This window comes from Muscardinus avellanarius (genome assembly GCF_963383645.1).
Source record: "Muscardinus avellanarius genome assembly, chromosome: 11".
Lineage (NCBI taxonomy): Eukaryota > Metazoa > Chordata > Mammalia > Rodentia > Gliridae > Muscardinus > Muscardinus avellanarius.
Genome location: NC_137797.1, coordinates 70,589,537 through 70,614,412, shown reverse-complemented (window position 1 = coordinate 70,614,412; position 24,876 = coordinate 70,589,537). Strand labels below are relative to the sequence as shown.

The 24,876-nt window shown below is 40.3% G+C and overlaps 1 protein-coding gene across 9 annotated transcripts in view; it reads left to right on the top strand.

Annotated features, from left to right (window-relative positions):
- Positions 1 to 240: 240 nt before the first annotated feature.
- Positions 241 to 24,876, top strand: part of LARP4 (La ribonucleoprotein 4) — a gene marked incomplete at both ends in the record, with an annotated part of 46,668 nt that continues 22,032 nt past the window's right edge. For 2 of the 9 annotated variants that reach the window (XM_080705949.1, XM_080705945.1), the window contains 8 exons: positions 241 to 382; positions 2,705 to 2,860; positions 4,154 to 4,229; positions 9,169 to 9,305; positions 13,350 to 13,453; positions 18,030 to 18,140; positions 21,133 to 21,186; positions 24,629 to 24,841. In XM_080705949.1, the coding sequence (XP_080562075.1) occupies positions 2,749 to 2,860; positions 4,154 to 4,229; positions 9,169 to 9,305; positions 13,350 to 13,453; positions 18,030 to 18,140; positions 21,133 to 21,186; positions 24,629 to 24,841 (807 nt within the window). Of the gene's footprint in view, positions 383 to 2,685; positions 2,861 to 4,153; positions 4,230 to 9,168; positions 9,306 to 13,349; positions 13,454 to 18,029; positions 18,141 to 21,132; positions 21,187 to 24,628; positions 24,842 to 24,876 lie in introns of those variants that run through there. The other 7 variants (XM_080705950.1, XM_080705948.1, XM_080705944.1 and 4 more) reach the window with 6 other exon arrangements.

The following is a 24,876-nucleotide window of genomic DNA, read 5'->3' as shown; positions in this document are numbered from 1 at the left end:
ATTTTACAAATAGAGCCTGGTATAGTGGAACATACCTGTAATCCCCATACTTGGAAATTTGAGATAAAAAAATCTTAGGTTTGAGGCCAGCCTCTGCAACTTAGTGAGACCCTGTTTCAAAATAAAAAATAGTGCTGGGGGTGTAGTTTGGAGTTTGAATGCTCCTGGGGTCAATTGCCAGTTTTACAAGGAAAGAAAGAAGAAAATTTACAAATAGACCTTTTGCTTATTTAGCAGGTAACATCTAAAGGCACTGGTTTAAATCCTAATGCCAAGGTATGGCAAGAAATTCCTCCTGGAACTCCTGATGCCACTGCTATAACTCATGGAAATGAAAGCTCTTGGCATGAAACAGCAGCCACATCAGGCTCTCATCCTGAGGGTAAGTCTTAAATATTTCATTGGAAAAAATACGTTTTTGCTAAATTTATAGCCAAACTTATAGAATATTGAAACACATCCTTTAATTATTGAAAAGATCCATTTATTTTGTGTGTGTGTGTGTGTGTGTGTGTGTGTGTGTGTGTGTGTGTGTGTGTTACTGGGGATGGAACCCAGGGGCATTCTACCTCAGAGCTACAACCCCAGTCCTATTTTGTTGTTGTTGTTGTACTGGGAATGGAACCCTTCTACCTCTGGGTACACTCCCAGACCTATTTTATATTTTATTTGGAAACCAGGTCTCTTAAGCCAGGGAGGCTGGCTTCGAACCTGTGTGATCATGTCTCTGCCTCCCAAACGCAGGGATTACAAGCATGCGCCACCACGCCCAGCCCAGCCCTTTTTTTTTATTCTTTATTTTGAAACAGGGTCTCACTGAGTTGCAAAGGGCCTCACTGAGTAGCTGAGGCTGTTTGCGAATCATGATCCTCCTGTCTCAGCCTCCCAAGTACTGGTATTAAAAGTGTGCTCCACCATACCTGGCTTCTGTTAGGTTGAAAATAGAGTTAGGGGGTTTAGGAGGGAGGCAAAAACACCAACTGGGTTATCAGAGACCGCTGTTTTATTTGGAACCCGGCACCCTCCAGAGAGTCAGCCTGCCATGGGGGAAGGGACCAATGGACCACAAGTCTGGAGAGTTGCACATATTCCTGATCTGCTGCCTGAGCCTGAGTCATGTGGTGGATTAGACGCACTGTTTTTTATAGGCATGCTGATTCTCACAATATCTGTAGCATTGCAATGTTTGGAATCTTGAGGCACCTGGAGACTTCTGGCTACCGCTTCCTATTCCGCTATGAGATCACGTGGAGGAGGGACCCAACTTATCAACTTCATCTATGATTTTTTTTTTTTTTTTGGTGGTGGTATTGGGGTTCCTGGAAACCCTTCTACCTCCCGGCTACACTCCCAAACACCTATTTTTTATATTTTTATTTGGAAATAGGGTTTCTTAAGCCAGCGAGGCTGGCATCGAACCTGCGCGATCCTCCTGTCTCCGCCTCCCAAGCGCAGAGATTACAAGCCACCATGCCTGGTGCATTTATGAATTTTAATATACAGTTTGCATATTTTTTTTTGCATGTGTGGTACTGGGATGGAACCCAGGGGTATTCTACCTCTGAGCCACCCCCAGCCCTCTGTTTTATTCTTTATTTTGAAATGATCTCGCTAACTTGCAGAGGGCCTGACTAAATAGCTAAGGCTATCTGCGAACCAGTGATCCTCCTGTCTCAATCTTCCAAAACTGGGATTGCAAGTGTATGCCACCACGCTTGGTTTTAATTTTTATTTATAGTGGCTTTGTTTAGGGGGGAAGATACTGGGAATTGAACCCAGAGATGTTCTACCACAGAGGTACATCCTCAGCCCTTTTGACTTTTTTCTTTTTGATGGTACTGGAAGCCCTTCTACCTCCAGGCTACACTCCCAGACTTATTTTATATTTTTTAATTTGGAAACAGGGTTTCTTAAGCCAGCGAGGCTGGCTCCGAACCAGCACGATCCTCCTATCTCTGCCTCCCAAGTGCGGGGATTACAAGCGTGCACCACCATGCCCGGCTCTTTTGACTTTATTTTGAGACAGGGTCTCAATAAGTTGCCCATGTTCATCCTGCCTCATCCTCTGCAGTACCTGGGATTGTAGGCGTGCACCACCAGGTTTGATCATAAATTGGCTTTGATCTTCCATCATTGGCCTAGCTATTTGTTTACTACTTAAATGTGGGCAGATGACTTCTCTTTCCTTATATGCAAAATACATTACAGAAATTGCCTACAGGCTAGGATTTTCTGAAAATTAAGTGAAAAAAGTACATGACATAGTCTGATACATAGTGCTATATAGGTGTTAGTGTTAATCATTTTAGCTATTTATAATGGCCAAAACTTAACTCCCTTGGGGAAATAATTTACTTAAAATCGTGAACAATTTCCAACTGGTAGAATTCCTTGAAATCTTGTTGTAGAGAATATACTGCCCAGAGCTCCTAAAGGCAGGACCTAAGCAGTTTCTAAGGCAGGTGTGATGGCACAGGCTTCTAATCCAAATACTTGGGAGGCTGAGACAAGAGGATCACAGGTTTGTGGCCAGCCTCAGCAACTTAGGGAGTCCCTTTGCAACTTAATGAGACCCTGTTTCAAAATAAAAAATTGGACTGGGAGTGTACCTCAGAGGTAGAATGTTCCTGGGTTCAATTCCTAGTATTACAACTTGGGGGGGGGGGAATTTCCATTTACTTTCAGTGTCATTTCTTTAATACAGGTAATACAGAGCTTTCAGAAGATTTGTGTAAGGAATATGAAGTAATGTATTCTCCTTCTTGTGAAACCACAAGAAATACTACAGGCATTGAAGAATCAACTGATGGAATGATTTTAGGACCCGATGATTTGAGTTATCAAATATATGATGCTTCTGGTAATCTTCATAGTTTTATTGCTAAAATAAGAATGCAGTAGATTAGCCTTCCCTGGTCATTGTTCTGATAAACACATGACATTAATCAGTTATTTATTTATTTATTTATTTATTTATTTATTTTTGCGGGTCTGGGAATGGAACCCAGGGGCATTCAACCTCTGAGCTACACCCCCTGCCCTATTTTTTTTTTATTCTTTATTTTGAAAAAGGTCTCACTAAGTTGTAGAGGGACTCACTAAGTAGCTGAGGCTCTACATGAAGTGAGATCCTCTGGTCTCAGCCTCCTGAATGCTGGGATTACCAGCATGCGCCACCAGGCCTGGATTTGTCTTTTCTTTTAAAATAAGCTTAGTTTGTTTAATGAAATAGAAATCAATGTTAAAAATACTGTTTGCTGGGCGGGGGATGGTGAGGTAGTGTGTAATTCCAGTACTTGGGAGGGTGATACAGGGAGGTCTTAAATTTGTAGCCAGTCTCAGCAACCTAATGAAACCCTGTTTCAAAATAAAGGAATAGCCAGGTGTGGTGGCACACCTTGTAATCCCTGCACTTGGGAGGTGGAGACAGGAGGATCGCGCAGGTTCGAAGCCAGCCTCACTTGTTTAAGAGACTGTTTCCAAATAAAAATATAAAAATGGGTCTGGGAGTATAGCCCAGAGGTAGAAGGGTTTCCAAAAATCCCCGTACCACCTAAATAAATAAATAAGTAAGTAAGTAAATAGGGCTGGGAATATATCTCAGAGGTAGACTGCCCGTTTTGCATACCTAGTACCACACAGAAAAAAAAAGAATTTAACTTTTTACTACAAGTAAAATAGATGTACTTATATTTATACTTTTTTATTTGGAAACAGGGTCTCTTAAAGCCAGCACACGTGGCTGGCTTCGAACCTGCGCGTTCCTTCTGTTTCCGTCTTTCAAGCGCGGGGGATTACATGCGTGCGCCACCACACCCAGCTAATTACCACTTTTTAAAAAAGTAGCTGGGGCTGTCCATGAATCACAATTCTCCTGTCTCCGCCTCCCAAATGTTGGGATTACAAGCCTGTGCCACCATGCCCTGCTTCTTAGACCTTTTTTATTTGGAAACAGGGTCTCACTAAATTGCTGAGTCTGGCTTTGAACTTGTGATATTTCTGTCTCATCTTCCCAAGTACTGGAATTATAATTATGTGGCACCACACCTGGCTCTTTGGATGCTTTTTGACTTCTGTATATTATTGCGTAAGTTTTAACTCCTATTATAACTTAATAATTACTTTTTTTTTTCTTCTTGTTTTCCATCACCAGGAGAAAGCACTTCAGCAATTTCTACAGAAGACCTAAAAGAATGTCTGAAGAAACAATTAGAATTCTGTTTCTCAAGGTACAGAATAATTTTTTGTTGACTTTTTATCTTCTTTATTTAATTTTATTTATTAATTTATTTTGAATACTGAGGATTGAATCTGGGGGCATTCTACCTCTAAGCTAAACTCCCAGCCTTTATTTTATTTTATTTTTATTTTTTTGCAGTACTGGGGATGGAACCCAGGGGCATTCTACCTTCAAGCTACACACCCAAACCTATTTTTTATTCTTTATTTTGAAACAGATTCTCACTGAGTTGCAGAGGGTCTCACTAAGTAGTTGAGGCTGTCAGTGAATTTCTATCCTCCTGTCTTAGCCTCCCAAGTACTGGGATTACAAGCATGTGCCATCATGCCTGGCTAGGTTTTATATTTTTATTTTATTTTATTTTTTGGTGGTATTAGGGGTGGAACTCAGGGGCTTTTCTACCTCCAGGCTACACTCCCAGACCTATTTTATATTTTATTTGGAAACAGGGTCTCACTAAGTCGCTGGGAGCCTCACTAAGTAGCTGAGGCTGGCTTCGCACCTGTGCGATCCTCCTGTCTCAGCCTCCCAAGTGCGGGGATTACAAGCGTGCACCACCATGCCCGGCGTTTTTTATTTTTTAAGTTGGTTTAAGTCATCTTCCTTTAAAATGTCATTCAGTGCCAGTATTTCTTTTTTTCTTTTTCTTTTTTTTTTTTTTTTTTTGCAGTACCAGGGCTAGAACTCAGGAACATTCTACTTCCGAGCTATTCCCCCAGCCCTATTTTTTATTCTTAATTTTGAAACAGGGACTCACTGAGTTGCAAAGGGCCTCACTAAGTAGCTGAGGCTGTCTAAGAACTGCCATCCTCCTATCTCAGCCTTCCAAATCCTGGGATTACAAGTGTGTGCCATCATGCCTGTTGGTATTTCTTAGCTACATATTAGCCTAAAATGATTATTTGAGTCTATTTACACAATTTTCTCTTTCCCTCTTTCTTTCTTTCATTCATTTCTTTTTTTTTTTTTTTTTCAGTACTAGGGATGGAACCAGGGGCATTCTACCTCCGAACTACACCCCTGGTCCTATTTTTTAGTATGTATGTATGTATTTATTTATTTTTGCGGATTTGGGGATGGAACCCAGGGGCATTTGACCTCTGAGCTACACCTCTGCCCTATTTTTTACTCTTTATTTTGAAACAGGGTCTAAATTGCGGAGTGCCTCACTAAATAGCTGAGGCTGTCTGCGAACTACAATCCCCTGGTCTCAGCCTCCCAAATGCTGAGATTACAAGTGTCTGCTACCACACCTGGCTCTTTTTTTATTTTTTCAAATAGGGTCTCACTGAGTTGCTAAGTATCTGAGGCTGTCTGAGAAATGGGATCATCTGGTTTCCGCCTAAGTGTGCACCAACACACCTGGCTACACAATTTTTTTATTTTGAAATAAGATCTCACTAAGTTGCTAAGGACTCACGAAATTGCTGAGGCTGCCCATGAACCTGTGATCCTCTGTCTCATCCTCCCAAGTATTGAGATTGTAGGTGTGTGCCACTATACCTTGCTCCATCTTTCTTCTTTTTTGTGTGTATGTTGTACTAGATATGGAACCCAGGAGCATAAATTGCTGAGGACTCCACTAAGCTGCTGAGGCTGGCTGCAAACCTGAGATCCTCATGTCAGCCTCCTAAGTACTGGGATTACAAGCATGTACCTTCACACCCTGCTCCATTTTCTTTTTTTTTTTCCATACTGGGGATTGAATTCAAGGGCATTCTACCTCCAAGATATACCCCCAGTTCTATTTTTTATTCTTTTTTTTTTTTTTTTTTTTTTTTTTTTGGTGGTATGGGGTTCCTGGAAACCTTTCTACTTCTGGGCTACACTCCCAGACCTATTTTTATATTTTTATTTGGAAACAGGGTCTCTTAAGCCAGAGAGGCTGGATTCGAACCTGCCTGATCCTCCTGTCTCCGCCTCCCAAGCGTGGGGTTTACAAGTGTGCGCCACCACGACTGGCTTATTTATTTTGAAACATGGTTTTACAGAGTAGTTGATTGCCTCACTAAATAAGTGAGGCTGGCCTTGAACCTGCAATCTTTCTCAGCCTCCCGAGTATTGGAATTCTAAGTATGTGCCACTGTGCCCAATGTGTCTTCCTTCTTAAAACTCAGGAAACATGGGGAGAATAATTTGTGTGTTGGGGCTCCCGTAGTTCCCAATTGATAATGCCAGTTCTTTGTATGTCCAGGATACATACATACCAAATAACTTCACACAACTGCATAATGATATGTTGGTTTCTCTTTCTCGGTCAAGTCTCCTTTTGTGTAAATGTATTTGGAAAGAAAAAAATATCAACTCTTTTTAGCATTTCAGTTGTTTTATCTTCTGGGCTTCCCCCATCTTTCATGTCTCTGAGAACATGATTTTTGTACTTTCTCAAAGCTTTCCTAGTTTTTATAATGGGAGCTCTTGTTTATTCTTTTTTTTTTTTTTTTTTTTTTTTTGGTGGTACTGGGGTTCCTGGAAGCCCTTCTACCTCCGGGCTACACTCCCAGACCTATTTTTACATTTTTATTTGGAAACAGGGTCTCCTAAGCCAGGGCGCGCGGCTGGCTTCGAACCTGCGCGATCCTCCTGTTTCTGCCTCCCAAGCGCGGGGATTACAAGCGTGCGCCACCACGCCCGGCTTCTTGTTTATTCTTAGAACTATAAATACAGTGTGAACCAGCCAGGCAATTGTCATTTGTAGCCAATCAAAATTACCATTAGTGTTTATCAGGTATTTATAGTGAATTTATAGTGAATATATAGTGAATATATAAGGCATAGATGTTATATCATTAATTTGCTTTACTTATGACATGGTATAGTTTCTTTAGCTACGATTTATTTATTTATTTATTTATTTATTTATTTATTTATTTATTTATTGGTGGTACTGGGGATGGAACCCGGGGGCCTTCTACTTCTGGGCTACACTCCCAGACATATTTTTTATTTGGAAACAGGGTCTTTTAAGTGCAGGCTGGCTTCGAACTTGCGCGATCCTCCTGTTAGCCTCCCAAGTGCAGGGATTACAAGCTTGTGCCACCATGTCTGGCAGGATTCTTATATATATATATATATATATATATATACATACATCTTTATTTTGTTGTGTTGGGGATAGAACTTAGGGACATTCTTCTCCAAGCTACAATCCAGTCCTATATTTTGTTTTTTATTTTGAAACAGGGTCTCACTGAATTGCAAAGGGCCTCACTAAGTAGCTGAGGCTATCCTCGAGCCACCATGTTCCTATCTTAGTCTTCTAAATGTCAGGATTAGAAGCATGCGATACCATGCCCAGTTTTTTTTTTTTTTTTTTTTTTTTTTTTTGAAACAGGGTCTCACTGAGTTGCAAAGGGCCTCACTAAGTAGCTAAGGCTGTTCGCAAACTGTGATCCTCCTGTCTCAGCCTCGCAAATGCTGGGATTACAAGCATGCACCACCACTCCCAGTTCTTATAAGCATATATCTTAATGGAGTATAACATAGCTAAGAGTTTTGATACCCTGATTTATTATAGTAGACCTGAGAAAGGTCAAATTTGGTTTAGGCTACAACTCTTTAGTTTTACAAAGATCGTATTTACAGATGTCTGATTTTCAAGTTATTAAGCAGTTCCTTGTTGGTTAGACTGCTATTTATATATATCCTTATTGAAATATGAGTTTAACTTTAATGATATCTTCTATTATCCTCTAACAGAAAACCCCTACCTGTTAACATTTGTAACCTTAAAGACAGTGATTATATATTCTAATAAAATTTGAGTATAGCTAGGCGTGGTGGTGCACACTTGTAATCCCAGCATTTGGGAGGCGGAGACTGGAGGATCACTGTTCGCCTTAGCTACTTAGGCCCCTTAGTTTCAGAGGGCTTCACTAAGTATTTTAGGCTGTCTGCGGTGAACCTTGGTCCACCTGTCTCAGCCTCACAAATGCTGGTATTACAAGCATGCGCCAAGGTCTTTATTTTTTATTTTGAAACCGAGTCTCACAAAGTTGCAGACGACCTCACTAAGTAGCTGAGGCTGGCCTTGAACCTGCAGTCCTCTTGTCTCAGCCTCCTAAGTACTGGGAGTATAACCGCATGCCACCACGCCTGGCTTATTTTTTTGTTTTTGAAACACGATATCCCTAAGTTGCTTAGGCTTTCCTCCAATTACAGGTATGGGCCACCATGCCTGGTTCTCATATGCTTTTTTTGGGGCGGGGGGCTGGTGATGGAACCCAAGGATATTGAATCTCTGAGTTACAACTGCAGTCCTTTTTATTATTCTTTATTTCGAAACAAGGTCTCACTAAGTTCCAGAAGGCCTCACTAAGTAGCTGAGGCTGTCCACGAACCCTGATCCTCCCAAATGCTGGGATTACAAGCATGCGCCTCCAGGCCTGGCTGGTAAAGTGTTTATAGGATAGAACTACACTCTGAAATACTTTGTAACTTGTTATTTAATATTAAGCCTGTATGGCCGGGCGTGGTGGCACACGCATGTAATCCCCACGCTTGGGAGGCGGAGACAGGGGGTTCGAAGCCAGCCGTGCTGGCGTAAGAGACCCTGTTTCAAAAATATAAAATAGGTCTGGGAGTGGAGCCCGGAGGTAGAAGGGCTTCCAGAAACCCCAGTACCACCAAAAAAAAAAAAAAAAAAAAAAAAAATATTAAGCCTGTATCCATATCAATATAATTCCATATTATCTCTTGTCCAGAACTATGAAACAAGGTATGTTTGGGACCCAGAACTTTGTAGAAGTGTTACTAATCATATTGGTTCTTTGAACTTCAGTTTTTTTTTTTTTTTTTAATTTTAAAAACTTCGTGTTATTCCTAATAGTGCAATTTTGTTTACCTAGACATAATAACTAGAGTTATTACTAAGGTACGTCTTTTCCTTAGCTGCTTTTTTAAGAATTGCTTTTATTTATTTATTTCAGAGAAAATCTGTCAAAGGATCTTTACTTGATCTCTCAGATGGATAGTGATCAGTTTGTCCCAATTTGGACAGTTGCCAACATGGAAGAAATTAAAAAGTTGACCACAGATCCTGATCTAATTCTTGAAGTATTGAGATGTATGTAAATAAGCTTATTTTTAAAACTTAAAAAATTAAATACTTTGGATTTCTGATAACTAGTAATGTTTTAACTGCTGGGTTTTCCCCCTATTTTGTTTCAGTGCTTTTATTTTTTTCTGGCTGTTGTGTTCTATATTTATGTGTGTATATAAAGATCCTATATCAATTCTATGTTTTATCTTGATGTTCACTTAGCAAGTATATGTGATCTCACACCCTAGAAACTATTTTAGGTTTTAATACTATGTAAAAAGAATATATCACAGCCAGTACACCCACCACATACATATACACAATTGAAATGTTAGTTTTATGAGTTAATACTACATTTTTTTTTTTACATGTGTAGTCCTGGGGGTTGAACCCAGGGGCATTCAACTTCTGAGCTACACTTCTAGGTCTATTTTTCATTTATTTTGAAACAGGTTTCGTGGTTACTGGTGATTGAACCTAGGACATTCTACCTCCCAGCTATACTACTTGCCCTATTTTTATTTTTATTTATTTATTTATTTATTTTTGGTGGTACCTGGGGTTCCTGGAAACCCTTCTACCTCTGGGCTATACTCCCAGACTTATTTTTATATATTTTTTATTTGAAAACAGGGTCTCTTAAGCCAGCGAGGATGGCTTCGAACCTGCGCGATCCTCCTTTCTCCGCCTCCCAAGTGCAGGGATTACAAGTGTGTGCCACCACGCCCGGCTTATTTTTATTTTTAAAACAGGGTCTCGCTAGGTTGACACGACTCTCACTACTTGCTGCTATCCTCAAGACTGATTCTACTCACACACATACACATGCGTGAGCAAAAGAAAAACCAATTAAGCAAAAGAAAAAAAGATTACCAAGATGCTTTAAAAACATTAGGGTAAGCTGGGTGTGGTGGCGCTCGCTTGTAATCCCAGCATTTGGGAGGCTGAGACTGGAGGATCCCAGTTCCCGGACAGCCTCAGCTATTTAGTGAGGCACTCTAACTTAGTGAGACTCTGTCTCAAAATAAAGAATAAAAAACAGGGCAGAAGGTCTAGCTCAGAGATCGAATGACCCCTGGGTTTCATCCCTAGTACTGCCAAAAAAAAAAAAAGACCGATCTCCTTCTATCTCAGCCTTCCAAGTACTAGGATTATAGGTCTGTGCCACCATGCCCATCTTGATAGTATGTGTTTGAAATGAACTTTTTTTTTCTTCTTTTTTTAAATTTTTGTGGCACTGGGAATTGAATCCAGGGGAATTCTATCTCCAAGTTACACCCTGAGCCCTGTATTTTATTCTTTATTTTGAAATAGGGTTTCACTAAGTTATGGAAAGCCTCACTAAGTAGCCAAGGTTCACCATGAACCTCTGCTCCTCCTATCTGAGCCTCCCAAGTACTAGGATTACAAATATGCACCACCATGTCTCGCTGAACTTATTTATTTTATCCTCATTTGATTTCACAGCCTATTGAGTTGTGACCTGCAGTTTGACAAATACTTCTGCAAAGTTCAGTAAAGATTTTATACTTTGTGATAAAGGTTCTAAAAATTTTTATTGATATTTATGTCTTATATTAAAACTCTTGGTAACTTCCCTTAATTGGAATTTGTTATCAAAGTACTTGATTGAATAAAGGCTGTATTTCACTTTTCCTATTAAATTTGTTCAAAATGTTTAAAAGTAAAATATAACTCCATGTACAGTGGTGCATGCCTATAATCCCAGTGACTCATGAGGCTGAGGCAGGAGGATTGCAAGTTTAAGGCCAGCCTTGGCAATTTAGGGAAAGCTTTTCTCAAAATAAAAAGGGCTGAGGATGTAGGTCAGTGTTACTGCACTCCAAGGTTCAATCCTTAGTACCTAAATAAATAAATAAATTAATGCTAAATATAGCAAGGGCAATAAGACTTATCAAAGTAAAGGATTTGCTTTCCCTGGTGACTATAATCATTTATGGAATTTGTAATTGGGTTATCTGTCTAGACATTGTTTCTTAAAATGACCAGTTTAGTCTACATAGACTATTAGCAAAGAGAGAAGCAGAGTACTTCCTCCTGTTTAAGTTGGAACATAGGACTTATTACATAAGCCTTCACAAATAATTTCATATTATTCTATTCATTGGGAAATATGGCATATTATCTGCTTGAAGTAATTAGAAATAAACATTTTGGCTGTGTGTTACTCCATTACTGTTTCCTGAAAATCAGCTTCTCAAAGAAGGCTTTCAGATTTTTTAAAATTTTTTAATTTTTTTGGTATTGGGGATGGAACCCAGGGGCAGGCATTCTATCTCTGAGCTACACCCTCAGCCCTATTTTTTATTCTTTATTTTGAAACAGGGTCTCACTGAGTTGTAAAGGGCCTCACTAAGTAGCTGAGGCTGTCTTCGAATAGCGATCATCCTGTCTCAGCCTCCCAAATGCTGGGATTACAAGCATACGCCACTACACCTGGCTTCAGATCTTTGTAGTAGTATGTAATAGTAAATATACTGGGGCAACACCCTGTGTCCAATTCCCAGCACTGTAGTGATTGACTGAATCATAAGTGTTGTATGCTCCTTGAAGACTTTGTGTACTCTAAATATTCAGTAAATAACATTAGGCATTGTTCCCATATAATCTTCAAAATTTTTTAATTTCTACTGTAATCTTGGCATATCAGCCTTGCGTGTGTGTGGGGGGGTACTGGGGATAGAACCTATGGGCATTTTAACTTCAAGCTGTAACCCAGCTCTATTTTTTTTCCTTCCTTCCTTCCTTCCTTCCTTTCATTTTTTTTTTTTTTTTTTTTTTGCGGGTCTGGGGATGAAACCCAGGGGCATTCGACCTCTGAGCTACACCCCCTGCCCTATTTTTTATTCTTTATTTTTAAACCGGGTCTCACTGAGTTGCAGAGGGCCTCACTAAGTAGCTGAGGCTGTCCGCGAACCGTGATCCTTAGGTCTCAGCCTCCTGAATGCTGGGATTACAAGTGTGCACCACCACGCCTGGCTTTTATTCTTTATTTTGAAACAGGGTCTCACTAAATTGCACGGGCCTCTTTAAGTAGCTGAGGCTGGCTGCGAACCTGCAATACTCCTTGTCTCAACCTCACAAATACAGGGATTACAAGTGTGCGCCACCATGCCCGGTTTATCCCCAACGTTTTTGTTGAAACAGGGTCTCTCTAGGTTGCTAGGAGTCTCACTGTTCTGCGGAAACTGGACTCAGATCTGTGATCCTCCTGTCACAGCTTCCCAATCTGAGATTACAGGTGTGGACCACTATGCCCCATGCCTGTTTTACTTTTTATTTTGAAGTAGGGTTTCACACCAGGCATAATGGTATATACCTGTAATCTCAGTACTAGGGGGCTGAGACAAGAGGATTGCAGATTTAAGACTAGCCTCATCAATTTAGATTCTCAGCAATTTAGCCAGACCCTGTTTCAAAACAAAAAAGTAGTTGGGTGTGGTGGTGTATGATTGTAATCCCAGTATTTGGGAGGCTGAGACAGGAGGATCACAGTTTGTGGACAGCTTCAGCTACTTAATGAGGTCCTTTGCAACTCAGTGAGACTCTGTCTCAAAATAAAGAATAAAAAAATAGAGCTAGGGGTATAGATGGAAAGTAGAATGCCCCTGGGTTCCATCTCCAGTAAATAAAAAAATAAAAAGCTGGGCATGGTGGTGCATACCTATAACCGAGTATTTGGAAAACTGATACATGAGGATTACAGGTTTTAGGATAGCTTCAGCAACATAGTGAGAATCTTAGTAACCTAGTGAGACCCTGTCTCAAAAAAAAACATGAAAAGTCAAAGGATATGGCTTGGAGGTAGTATGCCCCTATAAAAAGAAGGGAGTTTCACTAAGTTTCTGAGGGCCTTGCTATGTTGCTGAGTATATTCTCAGACCTGTGGTCCTCCTATTTTAACCTTCTAGTATTGGGATTATAGGCATGTGCTACCACTTCCAGTATCTAGCTTGTACTAATTTATTTGGAAATTGAAACGAATGTATTTTAATGGCATTTACTTTGTGTCACTATTAAATGAGACCCCTTCTTTTTAAACTTCAGCTTCTCCTATGGTACAAGTTGATGAGAAAGGTGAGAAGGTGAGACCAAGTCATAAGCGTTGTATTGTGATTCTCAGAGAGATTCCTGAAACAACACCAGTAGAGGTAAATCATTAATCATTGTTAAAGCTAAATGTTCTCTAACTGTTTAAATTGGAGGAGAAATACAGGCAAAATGTAAGTCAATTGGATAACTATTTGTTTTGTTAATTCTTTTTTTTTTTCTTTCTTTTTTTCTTCTTTTTTTCTTGGTACTGGGGATTGAACCCAGGGGCATTTTTTCTCTTAGTTATATTGCCAGCCCGTTTGAAACAGGGTCTCACTATAACTTATTGAGGCTAGCTTTGAACTTTTGGTCCTCTTTTTCTCTCATCCTCTCAAATGCTGGGATTACAGGCAGTGCATCCAATCTGGCTTGTATTGTTGATTCTGAAGTATTTGAATAGTACAGAGGAAGAAGATATAGTTCTGTGTTATTATGAGGAGAGACTAAGTATTATAGTGATAATTGATTTTGAATTTATTGGTTTGACTGAATAGCTTTATGTATGTATTTGTATGTCTATGTGTATATGTATGGTAATGAGGATTGAACCCAGGGCTGTTCTGCCTCTGAACAACACCTCCAGCCCCTTTGTTTTTGGAAGCAGGGCCTCACTAGGTTGCTGAAAGTCTGACTGCGATGCTGAGGCCATCCTTGAACCTGCAATCCTCAGCCTCCCAAGTATTTAGATTATAGGTGTGCACCACCACACCCCATTACTTTATAGTGATTTAGAGCTAAAAATTTTTATTACCAGTTTTATAGATAGAGTAACTGGGCCTTAGGATGGCGCTAAGTCATTTGCCCAAGGATAAATGGGCTGTTAGAAATGAGAGTCTAGAGCCAGTTGTGGTGGCGTACACTTAGAATTCCAGCATTCGAGAGGCTAAGACAGGAGGATCATGGTTCACAGACATCCTCACTCTGGATTGCCTTAAGGCACTGTAAACGAAAGAAGGTGAGGATTACTCAGTAATTGATTTTTTTTTATAAGCCATTTAGAAAAAAATTTTGGGGCCCTTTCTACATAATAAATATGATGCTTTAAAAGCTTATCTTTTTGCCCAAAGTCTTTCAGCTTTAAATCTCTAGAATGAATTCCTAAGCCTGAAGTAAAGTGAAATCAGAAAAAAATTATAAGGTCTTTGAAGCTTAGAGTAGTAACTAGTGTATAAATACTCTATACTCTATGCCATCCTTATAATTTATGTTCTGAATACAGAAAGTTTATGTGCATGAAAAACAGTAGAGAAAACAATATAGCGTACCTAAGGCATGGTGCTGCATGCCCAGCATTCGGGAGACTGAGATAGGAGGATCGCGGATCAAGGACAGCTATGAACATAATTGTTTTTGTAGAATGAAAAGTGGAAATGGGGATTTTATGAAGATTTAAAAAATATGATTAAAAATAAGCCAGGCGTGGTGGTGCACACTTATAATCCCAGCACTTGGGAGGCTGAGACAAGAGGATCACACAGGTTCGAAGCCAGCCTCAGCTACTTAGTGAGGCTCTCAGCAACTTAGTGAGACCAAATAAAGTATAAAAAATAGGTCTGGGACTGTGAAAAGCCCCTGGGTTCCACCCCCAGTACCACATACACACCATACACACACACACACACACACACACACACACACACACACACACTTTAAAATATTTAGAGAACTTATGGTGTGTTTGTTGGTACTGGGGATTAAACTCAGGGATACTCTATCCATGAGGTACATCTCAGCCCTTTTTTAAATTTTTATTTTGAAACAAGGTCTTTGCTACTTTGCCAAGGCTTGCCTTGAACCTATAATTCTCCTGTCTATTTTATTATTATATATATTTTTTGGTGGTACTGGGGTTCCTGGAAGCCCTTCTACCTCTGGGATACACTCCCACAGGCTACACTCCCAGACCTATTTTTTTAACTTTTTTATGTGGCAACAGGGTCTCCTAAGCCAGCGAGGCTGGCTCCGAACCAGCGCGATCCTCCTGTCTCCGCCTCCCAAGAGTGGGGATTACAAGCGTGCGCCACCACGCCCGGCATCTCCTGTCTATTTTAAACTAGAGATCAATGGGTGGCAGCCTAATAGTTCTATAAATAATCTCCAAAAATGTAACTTTGGACAAAATGGGAATTTGTTAACAGAACTTGGTGATATTTTACTGTTGTCACAAAAGTTGCAAAATTTAGCTGGTTGCTCATTCTTATTTCACACAATACTTGATCTAGTAACATGTTATCATAAGAACACTTTTTTTGTGGTACTGGGGGTTGAACCCAAGGTCAGTCTCCCTTTGAGCTATACCCCCAGCCCTATTTTATTTTTTATTTTGCAACAGGGTCTCACTAAGTTGCTGAGGCTGGCCTTGAACCTGTAATGCTCCTGTCTCAGCTTCCTAAAAACTGGGAATACAGGCATGCACTACCACAGGTGGCAGGTACATTCTTGCTTAAATTCAATGTCCTAAAAGTTTGATGGAGTTAGTATACAAGATAGACTTCACTATTGTCATATCGATTTTCTAGTCAGCTTAGTAGTTGTTGTCATTAGTCAGATGTAACTTAACAGATACTACTTTGTAGTTATTGGCTATTACTGTTATTATTTTGTCAATAGTTAATTAAAAAAAATGTGCGTAGGCGGGGCATGGTGGCGCTCGCTTGTTATCCCAGCACTTAGGAGACAGGAAGATTGCACAGGTTTGAAGCCAACCTCAGCTACTGAGTGAGGCTCTCAGCAACTTAGTGAGACCCTGTTTCCAAATAAAGTATAAAATAGGTCTGGGCGTATAGCCCAGAGATAGAAAAGCCCCTGGGTTCCACCCTCAGTACCCCCCCCCCACACACACGTGTCTGAGTGTGTGTGTGTGTGTGTGCGTGCGTGCATGTGAGCTTGTAGTACTGGGATTTGAACCCAGGGCATCCTACCTCCAAGCTGTACCATAGCTCCTTTTTGTTTGGAAACAAAGTCTCACTAGGTTGCTGAGAGTTTTAATAAGTTACTGAGGTTGTCTGCAATCCTTCTGTCTCAGCCTCTTTAAGTACTGGGATTATAGGTGTGTGCCACCATACCTACTTCTTTCCTCTTTATATATGCCCTACATTTTAACTCCTTTGGCATTCTGAGTTTTGACATGAAATTTTTTTTTTTTTTTTTTGGCGGGTCTAGGGATGGAACCCAGAGGCATTTGACCTCCGAGCTACACCCCCTGCCCAATTTTTTATTCTTTATTTTGAAACAGGGTCTCACTGAGTTGCACAGAACCTCACTAAGTAGCTGAGGCTGTCTGCGAACCACAATCCTCAGGTCTCAGCCTCCCAAATGCTGGGATTACAAGCGTGCGCCACCAGGCCCCGCTAACTTTTTTTTTTTTTTTTTTTTTTTTAATACTGGGGATTGAACCCAGGTTTATTCTACCTCTGAGCCACTTCCCCAGCTGTATTTTATTTATTTGGAAACAGGTTCTCATTAAATTGTGAAGAACCTCAAGATGTTGCTGAGGCTTGCCTTGAACCTTTGATCTGTCTTAGCCTCCCAAGTATTAGGATTACACTTGTGTACCATAACGCCAGGCCCATTGACTTTTTCTGAATTTATATTTCTTGGAGTTTCTTTTTCTACTTAACAGTTATTTGAAAGATTTTTTTTTTTTTTTTTTTTTTTTTGGTGGTGGTACTGGGGTTCTTGGAAGCCCTTCTACCTTCGGGCTACACTCCCAGACCTATTTTTACATTTTTATTTGGAAACAGGGTCTCCTAAGGCAGCGCGCGCAGCTGGCTTCGAACCTGCGCGATCCTCCTGTCTCAGCCTCCCAAGCGCGGGGATTACAAGCGTGCGCCACCATGCCCGGCTTAAAAGATATTTTTAAAATTGGGTGTGGTGGTATATGCTTGTAATCCCAGCAGTTCAGGATGCTGAGGTGGAGGATCAGAAGTTCCAGGCTAGCCTAGATAACAAAACAAGACCCTGTCTCAAAACAAAAAAATAAAGCTAGGTGTAGTAGGGCAACCTTGTAATCCCCGTGCTTGGGAGGCTGAGACAGGAGGATCGCACGGGTTCCAAGCCAGCCTCAGCTACTTAGTGAGGCTCTCAGCAACTAAGTGAGACCCTGTTTCCAAATAAAATATAAAATAGGTCTGGTAGTATAGCCCAAAGGTAGAAAGCCTTTGGGTTCCACCCCCAGTACCACCAAAAAAAAAAAAAAAAAAAATGTGGGCATGGTGGGACACACTTGTAATTCCAGTAGCTGGAAGGCTGAGACAGGAGGATCATAGGTTTGAGACCAGCTCTCAGCAACCTAGTGAAACACTGTTTCAAAAGAAATAAAAAGGATTGTGGGTATGTATACCTCAGAGGTAGAATCCCCTTGGTTCAATCCCTGGTACCACCAAAAAAAAAAAAAAAAAAAAAAGTAAAGCAAAAGAAAGGAACGGAAAAAAAGGCAGTTCCATTTCTAAACCCACAAAACTTACACTATGACTAATCATATTTCTGTTTCAGAATACTATAGTTAACAACTAAGGAAATGAAAAGGACCAAAAGACATAGAGAGATGGATACTCAACTTTTAGTTACTAGTAAACAACAACAAAATACCAGTTATTGATATACTTTATAACTGTTTTTTTTTTTTTTTTTTAGGAAGTGAAAGCTTTGTTTAAAAATGAAAATTGCCCTAAAGTGATAAGCTGTGAATTTGCACACAATAGCAACTGGTATATCACTTTCCAGTCAGACACAGATGCACAACAGGTGAGAAGAAAACTTTTCTCTCTTTTTTTTTTTAACCACCAGGCTATACTCCCAGACCTATTTTATATTTTATTTGGAAACAGGGTCTCACTAAGTTGCTGAGAGCCTCACTAAGTAGCTGAGGCTGGCTTCGAACCTGTGCGATCCTCTTATCTCAGTCTCCCAAGCCCGGGGATTACAAGCGTGCACTACCACTCCCAGCCTAGAAAAGTTCTCTTCTGATACAAGTCCTGGTAGTGTATGAAATTATAGTGTATCTTAGTTAACAAGAAATATGTACTAGCCAGGTGTGGTGGTTGCATGCTTGTAATCCAGCATTTGGAGGCTGAGACAGGAGAATCGCGGTTCGAGGACAGCTTCAGCTACTTAGTGAGACCCTTTGCAACTCATTGAGACCCTGTTTCAAAGTAAAAAGTTAAAAAATAGGGCTGGGGGTGTATTTCGGAGGTAGAAGGCCTGTAGATTCTATATCCCCAGTACTGCCAAAAAAGAAAGAAAGAAAACGTGTACTTACTTACCCTATTTATTTTCAGTTGGGTAAAATTAGGGTAAGTACAATGTTTTCTTTCTTTCTTTCTTTCTTTCTTTCTTTCTTTCTTTCTTTCTTTCTTTCTTTCTTTCTTTCTTTCTTTCCTGTTTTATTTTGGGGGGGGGGTACTGGGGATGGAACCCAGCAGCATTCTACTGCTGAGCTACACCCCAGCCCCATTTTTTTTATTTTGAAACAGGGTCTCACTGAGTTGCAAAGGGCCTCACTAAGTAGCTGAGGCTGTTCATGAATTGTGATCCTCCTGTCTCAGCCTTCTCAAATGCTGAGATTACAAGTATGTGCCATCATGCCCTGCTACCCTAATTTTTTGTTTGTTTGTTTTTTTTTTTTTTTCTGATACTGGGGTTCCTGGAAACCCTTCTACCTCCAGGCTACACTCCCAGACCTATTTTTATATTTTTATTTGGAAATAGAGTCTCTTAAGCCAGCAAGGCTGGCTTCGAACCTGTGTGTTACTCCTGTCTTTGCCTCCCAAGCTTTGGCGTGCGCCACCACATCCGGCTTACCCTAAAGTTTTTAAAACATCTTAGTAATCTTTTTTTCTTTTACTTAATTGATTTCCCTTTTGCATGCATGTGTGTTAGTTACTGGGGATTGAACTCAGAGGTACTCTACCTCTGAGTTATATCCTCAGCCCTATTTTATCTTTATTTAGAGCTGGCTAGATTAATGAGAGTCTCAGTACATTATGAGACTGTCCTTGAACCTGATCCTTCTGTCTCAGCCTCCCAAGTACTGGGATTACAGGTGTGCTCCACCACGCCTGGCCTTGATTTCCATTTTGATCATCTGTATAAAGCTTTTTCAGTTTTGATTTGAAACAGTTTGCTTCCTATCTGTAAGAAAATTAACACAACTAGTATGCTACTGCATTCATTTATTTTACTTATTTGGTGACACTGGGGATTGAACCTAGTTCTACTTCTGAGTTATACTCTCAGCCCCTCCTCCCTTTTTTTTTAACTTTTTAAAATTATGAAACAGGGTATTGCTATATTGGTGAGAGTCTCAGTACTTTCTGAGGCTGTCCTTAAACTAGAAATCCTCCTCTTTCAGCCTTTCAAGCACTGGGATTATAGGTATGTAACACCATGCCTGGCTGATTGCTAGCATTTCTAGTACATAGGCCTACGATAAAAAAAAGTTCCTGGCATTTCCACTTCATGGACCTCCATCTTGTTTGCCTGACTCTGACGTAGTGAAGTCCCTGTAAGGTACCTCCCCTTACCCTGTAAGGTACCTCCCCCAATAAGGTGTGGTGAGGCTGCTCCTTCCATGAAGGTCAACCCCTCCTACCATCTTAGCTGGCTTATCCAATCATGTAGATCTGTCTTTAGAGAAAAGCCTAGTTCTCCTCTCCTATGGACTTGTTAATCACCTTTAGGTAGGTTAATTTACATTGGAATAGTTGCCTGCTTTTAGGCAGAAATCAAGTCCTTGCACAGATTTGCCCCTCACCCAATTTTTGAAGTATATTAATAATCATAGCTTTCTCAAATTTTCCTAGGCCATTCCTAATACTGGTACAGTTATGTCCTACATAAAGAAGATATTCAAAGGAAGACTAATTCCTTTGAAACAAAAATATATTCCTGATAGCATTGTAAAGTTTTTTTTTTTTTTTTGGGTGGTACTGGGGTTCCTGGAAGCCCTTCTACCTCCGAGCTACACTCCCAGACCTATTTTTACATTTTTTAAAATTTGGAAACAGGGTCTCCTAAGCCAGCGCGTGGCTGGCTTTGAACCCGTGCGATCCTCCTGTCTCTTCTTCCCAAGGGCGGGGATTACAAGCGTGCGCCACCATGCCCGGCAAGTAATGTTTTTGTTTTTTTTTTTAAGATTTTTTTTTTGTGTGTGTGTGCTACTTGGGGTGGAACCCAGGGGCTTTTCTACCTCCAGGCTATACTCTCAGACCTATTTTATATTTTATTTGGAAACAGGGTCTCACTAAACTGCTGAGAGCCTCACTCAGTAGCTGAGGCTGGCTTTGAACCTGTGCTTCCTCCTCTCTCAGCCTCCCAAGCGCTGGGAATATAAGCGTGCACCACCACGCCTGGCTTCTCCCTCAGATCTTATTGTGTTTTATTTCATTTTGTTTACCATGCTGAGAATTGAATCTGGAGTTGAGCTGGGTGTGATGGCTCATGCTTGAAATCCCAGCATTTGGGAGGCTGAGACAGGAGGATCATGGTTCGCGGACAGCCACTTAGGCCCTTTGCAACTCAGTGAGACCCTGTTTCAAAATAAAGAATAAAAAATAGGGCTAGGGTGTGGCTTGGAGGTAGAATGCCCTGGGTTCCATTCCCAGTATCACCAAAAAAAAAAAAAAAATTTTTTTTCTTTAGTTTAGAAATAATTGCTAATGCCTAATTCTCCACAGAATAAAGATAGCTTTAATAAAATGTGAGTATTAATGAAGGTTTCTTTCTGATTTCTTAACAGGCTTTTAGATACTTAAGAGAGGAAGTTAAGACATTTCAGGGCAAGCCAATTATGGTAAGAAACATTTGCTAATACTGTAAAGAATAATGTGAAACAAAGTGTTTTGTTATTTGAAAATTTGACAAAAACAAGCTAGAGCTGGGTGTGGTGGTTTAGGTTTGTAATCCCAGTACTTGGGAAGGAAGGCTGAGACAGGATTGCAGGTTTGGAGCCAGCCTCAGCTACTTAGTGAGGCCCTCCATAACTTAGTGAGACCTGTTTGAAAATAAAAAGAATAGCCAGGCGTGGTGGTGCATGTTTGTAATCCCCACGCTTGGGAGGCTGAGACAGGAGGATTGCACAGGTTCCAAGCCAGCCTCAGCCACTTAGGCTCTCAGCAACTTAGTGAGACCCTGTTTCCAAATAAAATAGAAAATAGGTCTGGGAGTATAGTCTGGGGGTAGAAAGCCTCTGAGTTTCACCCCCAGTACCACTAAAAAGAAAAAGGAATAAAAAATGGGGCTGGGAGTCAGGCGTGGTGGTGCAGGCTTGTAATTCCTGCACTTGGGAGGCTGAGACAGGAGGATCGCACGGGTTCGAAGCCAGCTTCAGCTACTTAGTGAGGCTTTCAGCAACTTAGTGAGACCCTGTTTCCAAATAAAATATAAAAAAGGTCTGGGAGTATAGCCCAGAGGTAGAAAGCCTCTGGGTTCTACCCCATAGTACCACCAAAAAAAAAAAAAAAAATAGTAAAAATGGGGCTGGGGGTGTAGCTTGGATGTAGACTGCCCTGGGTTTAATCCCCAGTTCCACCAAAAAAGAAAAAAAAAACAAGCTAGGAACTGGGTGTAGCGGTGAACACTTAAAATCCCAGTACTTGGGAGGCTGGAGACAGGAGGATTGAAGGTTCATGGCCAGCCTCAGCAACCTCATGAGGCCCTCAGCAACTTAGTGTTTCAAAATAAAAATAATAAAATAGGACTAGAGATGTAGATCAGAAGTAAAACGCCCCTGATTTCAATTCCTAGTACCATGCCCACACTAAAAAAAACTCCAGCTAGGCATATGTCTCTAATTCCAGTACTGGGAGGCTCAACAGGAGAATTGCAGTTTTAAGGCCCTTAGCAACTTAGCAAGACCCTGTTTCAAAATAAAAAGTAAAATAGGGCTGGATTGTAGCTCAGAGGTAGAACATCCTTGAGTTAAATCCCTGGTACCACATACACAAGTAAACCTCATATAGCAGTTCTCCAAAGAACTCAATGAAGGTTTTGTTTGATGATGATTCACAACCTATAATTCCAGGTCTCAAAATGAACAGTAGGAATATTTTCTTAGTAATAGATAAAAAGGATTCTTGGTACTTTCAACTTCAAGAGTGTGAGTGTGTGTGTGTGTGTGTGTGTGTGTGTGTGTGTGTGTGTGTGTGTACTTTTTTTTTTTTTCCTTTGGGTCTGGGGATGGAACCCAGGGGCATATGACCTCTGAGCTACACCCCCTGCCCTATTTTTTTTTAATTCTCTATTTTGAAACAGGGTCTCACTGAGTTGCAGAGGGCCTAAGTACCTGAGGATGTCCACGAATCACGATCCTCCGGTCTCAGCCTCCCAAATGCTGGGATTATATGTGTGTGTCACCATGCCCGGCTTCAACTTCAACTATATTATCACATTAACAGCCAACTGTTTGGGAACCTAGGAATTGTCATTGATGACCCTTGCTTACTATCTTGACATATTTAATCTGTTCTCAGGTTCTATGAAATCTACTTTCAAACTTCTTTCCATCATTATTGCCCTTTTTTTTTAAATGTGTGAGCAATCAGAGTAGCCTCAATTGCTGCCTTCATCTTTTTCATCCACTACATTGCCACCAGAGCTACCCCTTCTCCATTTTTTTTAATTTTTATTTTTTTGTGGTACTGTGGGTGGAACCCAGGGGCTTTTCTACCTTCAGGTTATACTCCCAGACATATTTTATACTTATTTGGAAACAGGGTCTCACTAAGTAGTTGAGGCTGGCTTCGAAACTATGTGATCCTCCTGTCTCAGCCTCCAAAGTGCTGTATTTACAAGTGTGCGTCACCATGCCTGGCTCTACTCTTCTCCATTTTACTAATGAAGGAAATGAGAATAATCTTATTGCTTTCACTTATCTAGTATATTATACTTACTAAGAAGTATATGTTAGGGATTGTTCTAAGAACTTGAAATGTCATTGCTGTTTAGTTCATGGTATTAATAGTTTCCATATTGCAAATGAGCTAAGTGGTAGTTGTCATCTACTTCCTTTCCCTTTGCTCTTATCTCTTTTATCATTTTCCCTTGCTTTGAAGCTATAAAGATATTCTCTGTCTTTTCATAGCTTTAAGGTTTTATATTGTTTAGTAGTCTTACTCATCTTGATGTGTAATATAAGAATCTAATTTTCTTTTTCCCTATAATGAAAGAATAGTTGTCTCAACATACACTTTTTGTTGTTGTACTGGTGTTCCTGGAAATCCTACTACCTCCGGGCTACACTCCCAGACCTATTTTATACTTTTTTTTGGAAACAGGGTCTCTTAAGCCAGCACGGCTGGCTTCGAACCTGCATGATCCTCCTGTCTCCGCCTCCCAAGCGCAGGGATTACAAGCGTGCGCCACCATGCCCGGCCTCAACATACACTTTTTAACTGACATCCTTTTACAATGTGTGTAGTTTTACAGTGTGTATAGTGAGGGCCTCACCAAGTACTAAGGCTGAGAGCAAACCTGTGATCCCCCTGTCTCAGCCTCCCAAGTATTGAGATTATAAGCATGTGTCACCACACCCAGCTTTCCTTTTTTTAAGGCTGAGTAGTATTTGTATGTGTAGATAAATGCAAGTATAATGATTTTCTTTTCTTTAGACATGTACTTATTAATGGGATTATTGGGTTATATGGTAGTTTTTGTGTCTTTCTCTGCATTGCTGGGAGTCAAACCCAGGTCCTCGGGCATGATAAATTGTTCTACCACTGAATTATACCTCTAGCCCAGAAGTTTTTTAGTTTTTTTTTTTTTTTTTTTTTCTTCTGGCACTGGGGATTGAACCCAGGAGCATTCTACTTCTGTCCATTTTGTTTTTAAACAGTCTCACTAGGTTGTTGCACTGCAACCTGTGATCTTCCTGTCTTAGCCTCACAAGTACTGGGATTACAGGTGTGTGCCACGATGCCTTGCTTACACCTGTGTTTTAATTTCTTCTCCCTTTGAGTTAGGTTCAGCATCTAGTTCATATGTTTACAAGCCATTTGCCTTTCTTTTTTGTGAGCTCTGTTCATCTCTAACTCATTCTGTCAGATTTTACTATCTTTTTTTTTTTTTTTTTTGCTTCTGATTTTCAATAAGCAGAAATGGTGTGGTCATGGAGAATAAATTAAAATGTTATTTAGGGAGGGACAGCAGGGACAAATTTTTTAAAAGCTGAATTAAATGTAAATTGAATATACTTATACACTTAGTCTTTTAGTATAACGTGTTCCTTTTGCTTCTAGGCAAGGATAAAAGCCATCAATACATTTTTTGCTAAAAATGGTTATCGATTAATGGATTCTAGTATGTATAGTCAGCCCATTCAAACTCAAGCACAGTATGCCTCACCAGTCTTCATGCAGCCTGTGTATAATCCTCACCAACAGTACTCTGTATATAGTATTGTGCCTCAGTCTTGGTCGCCAAGTCCAGCACCTTATTTTGAAACACCACTGGTAAGTAAGATCGTTATTAAAGCAGGAATATTTAT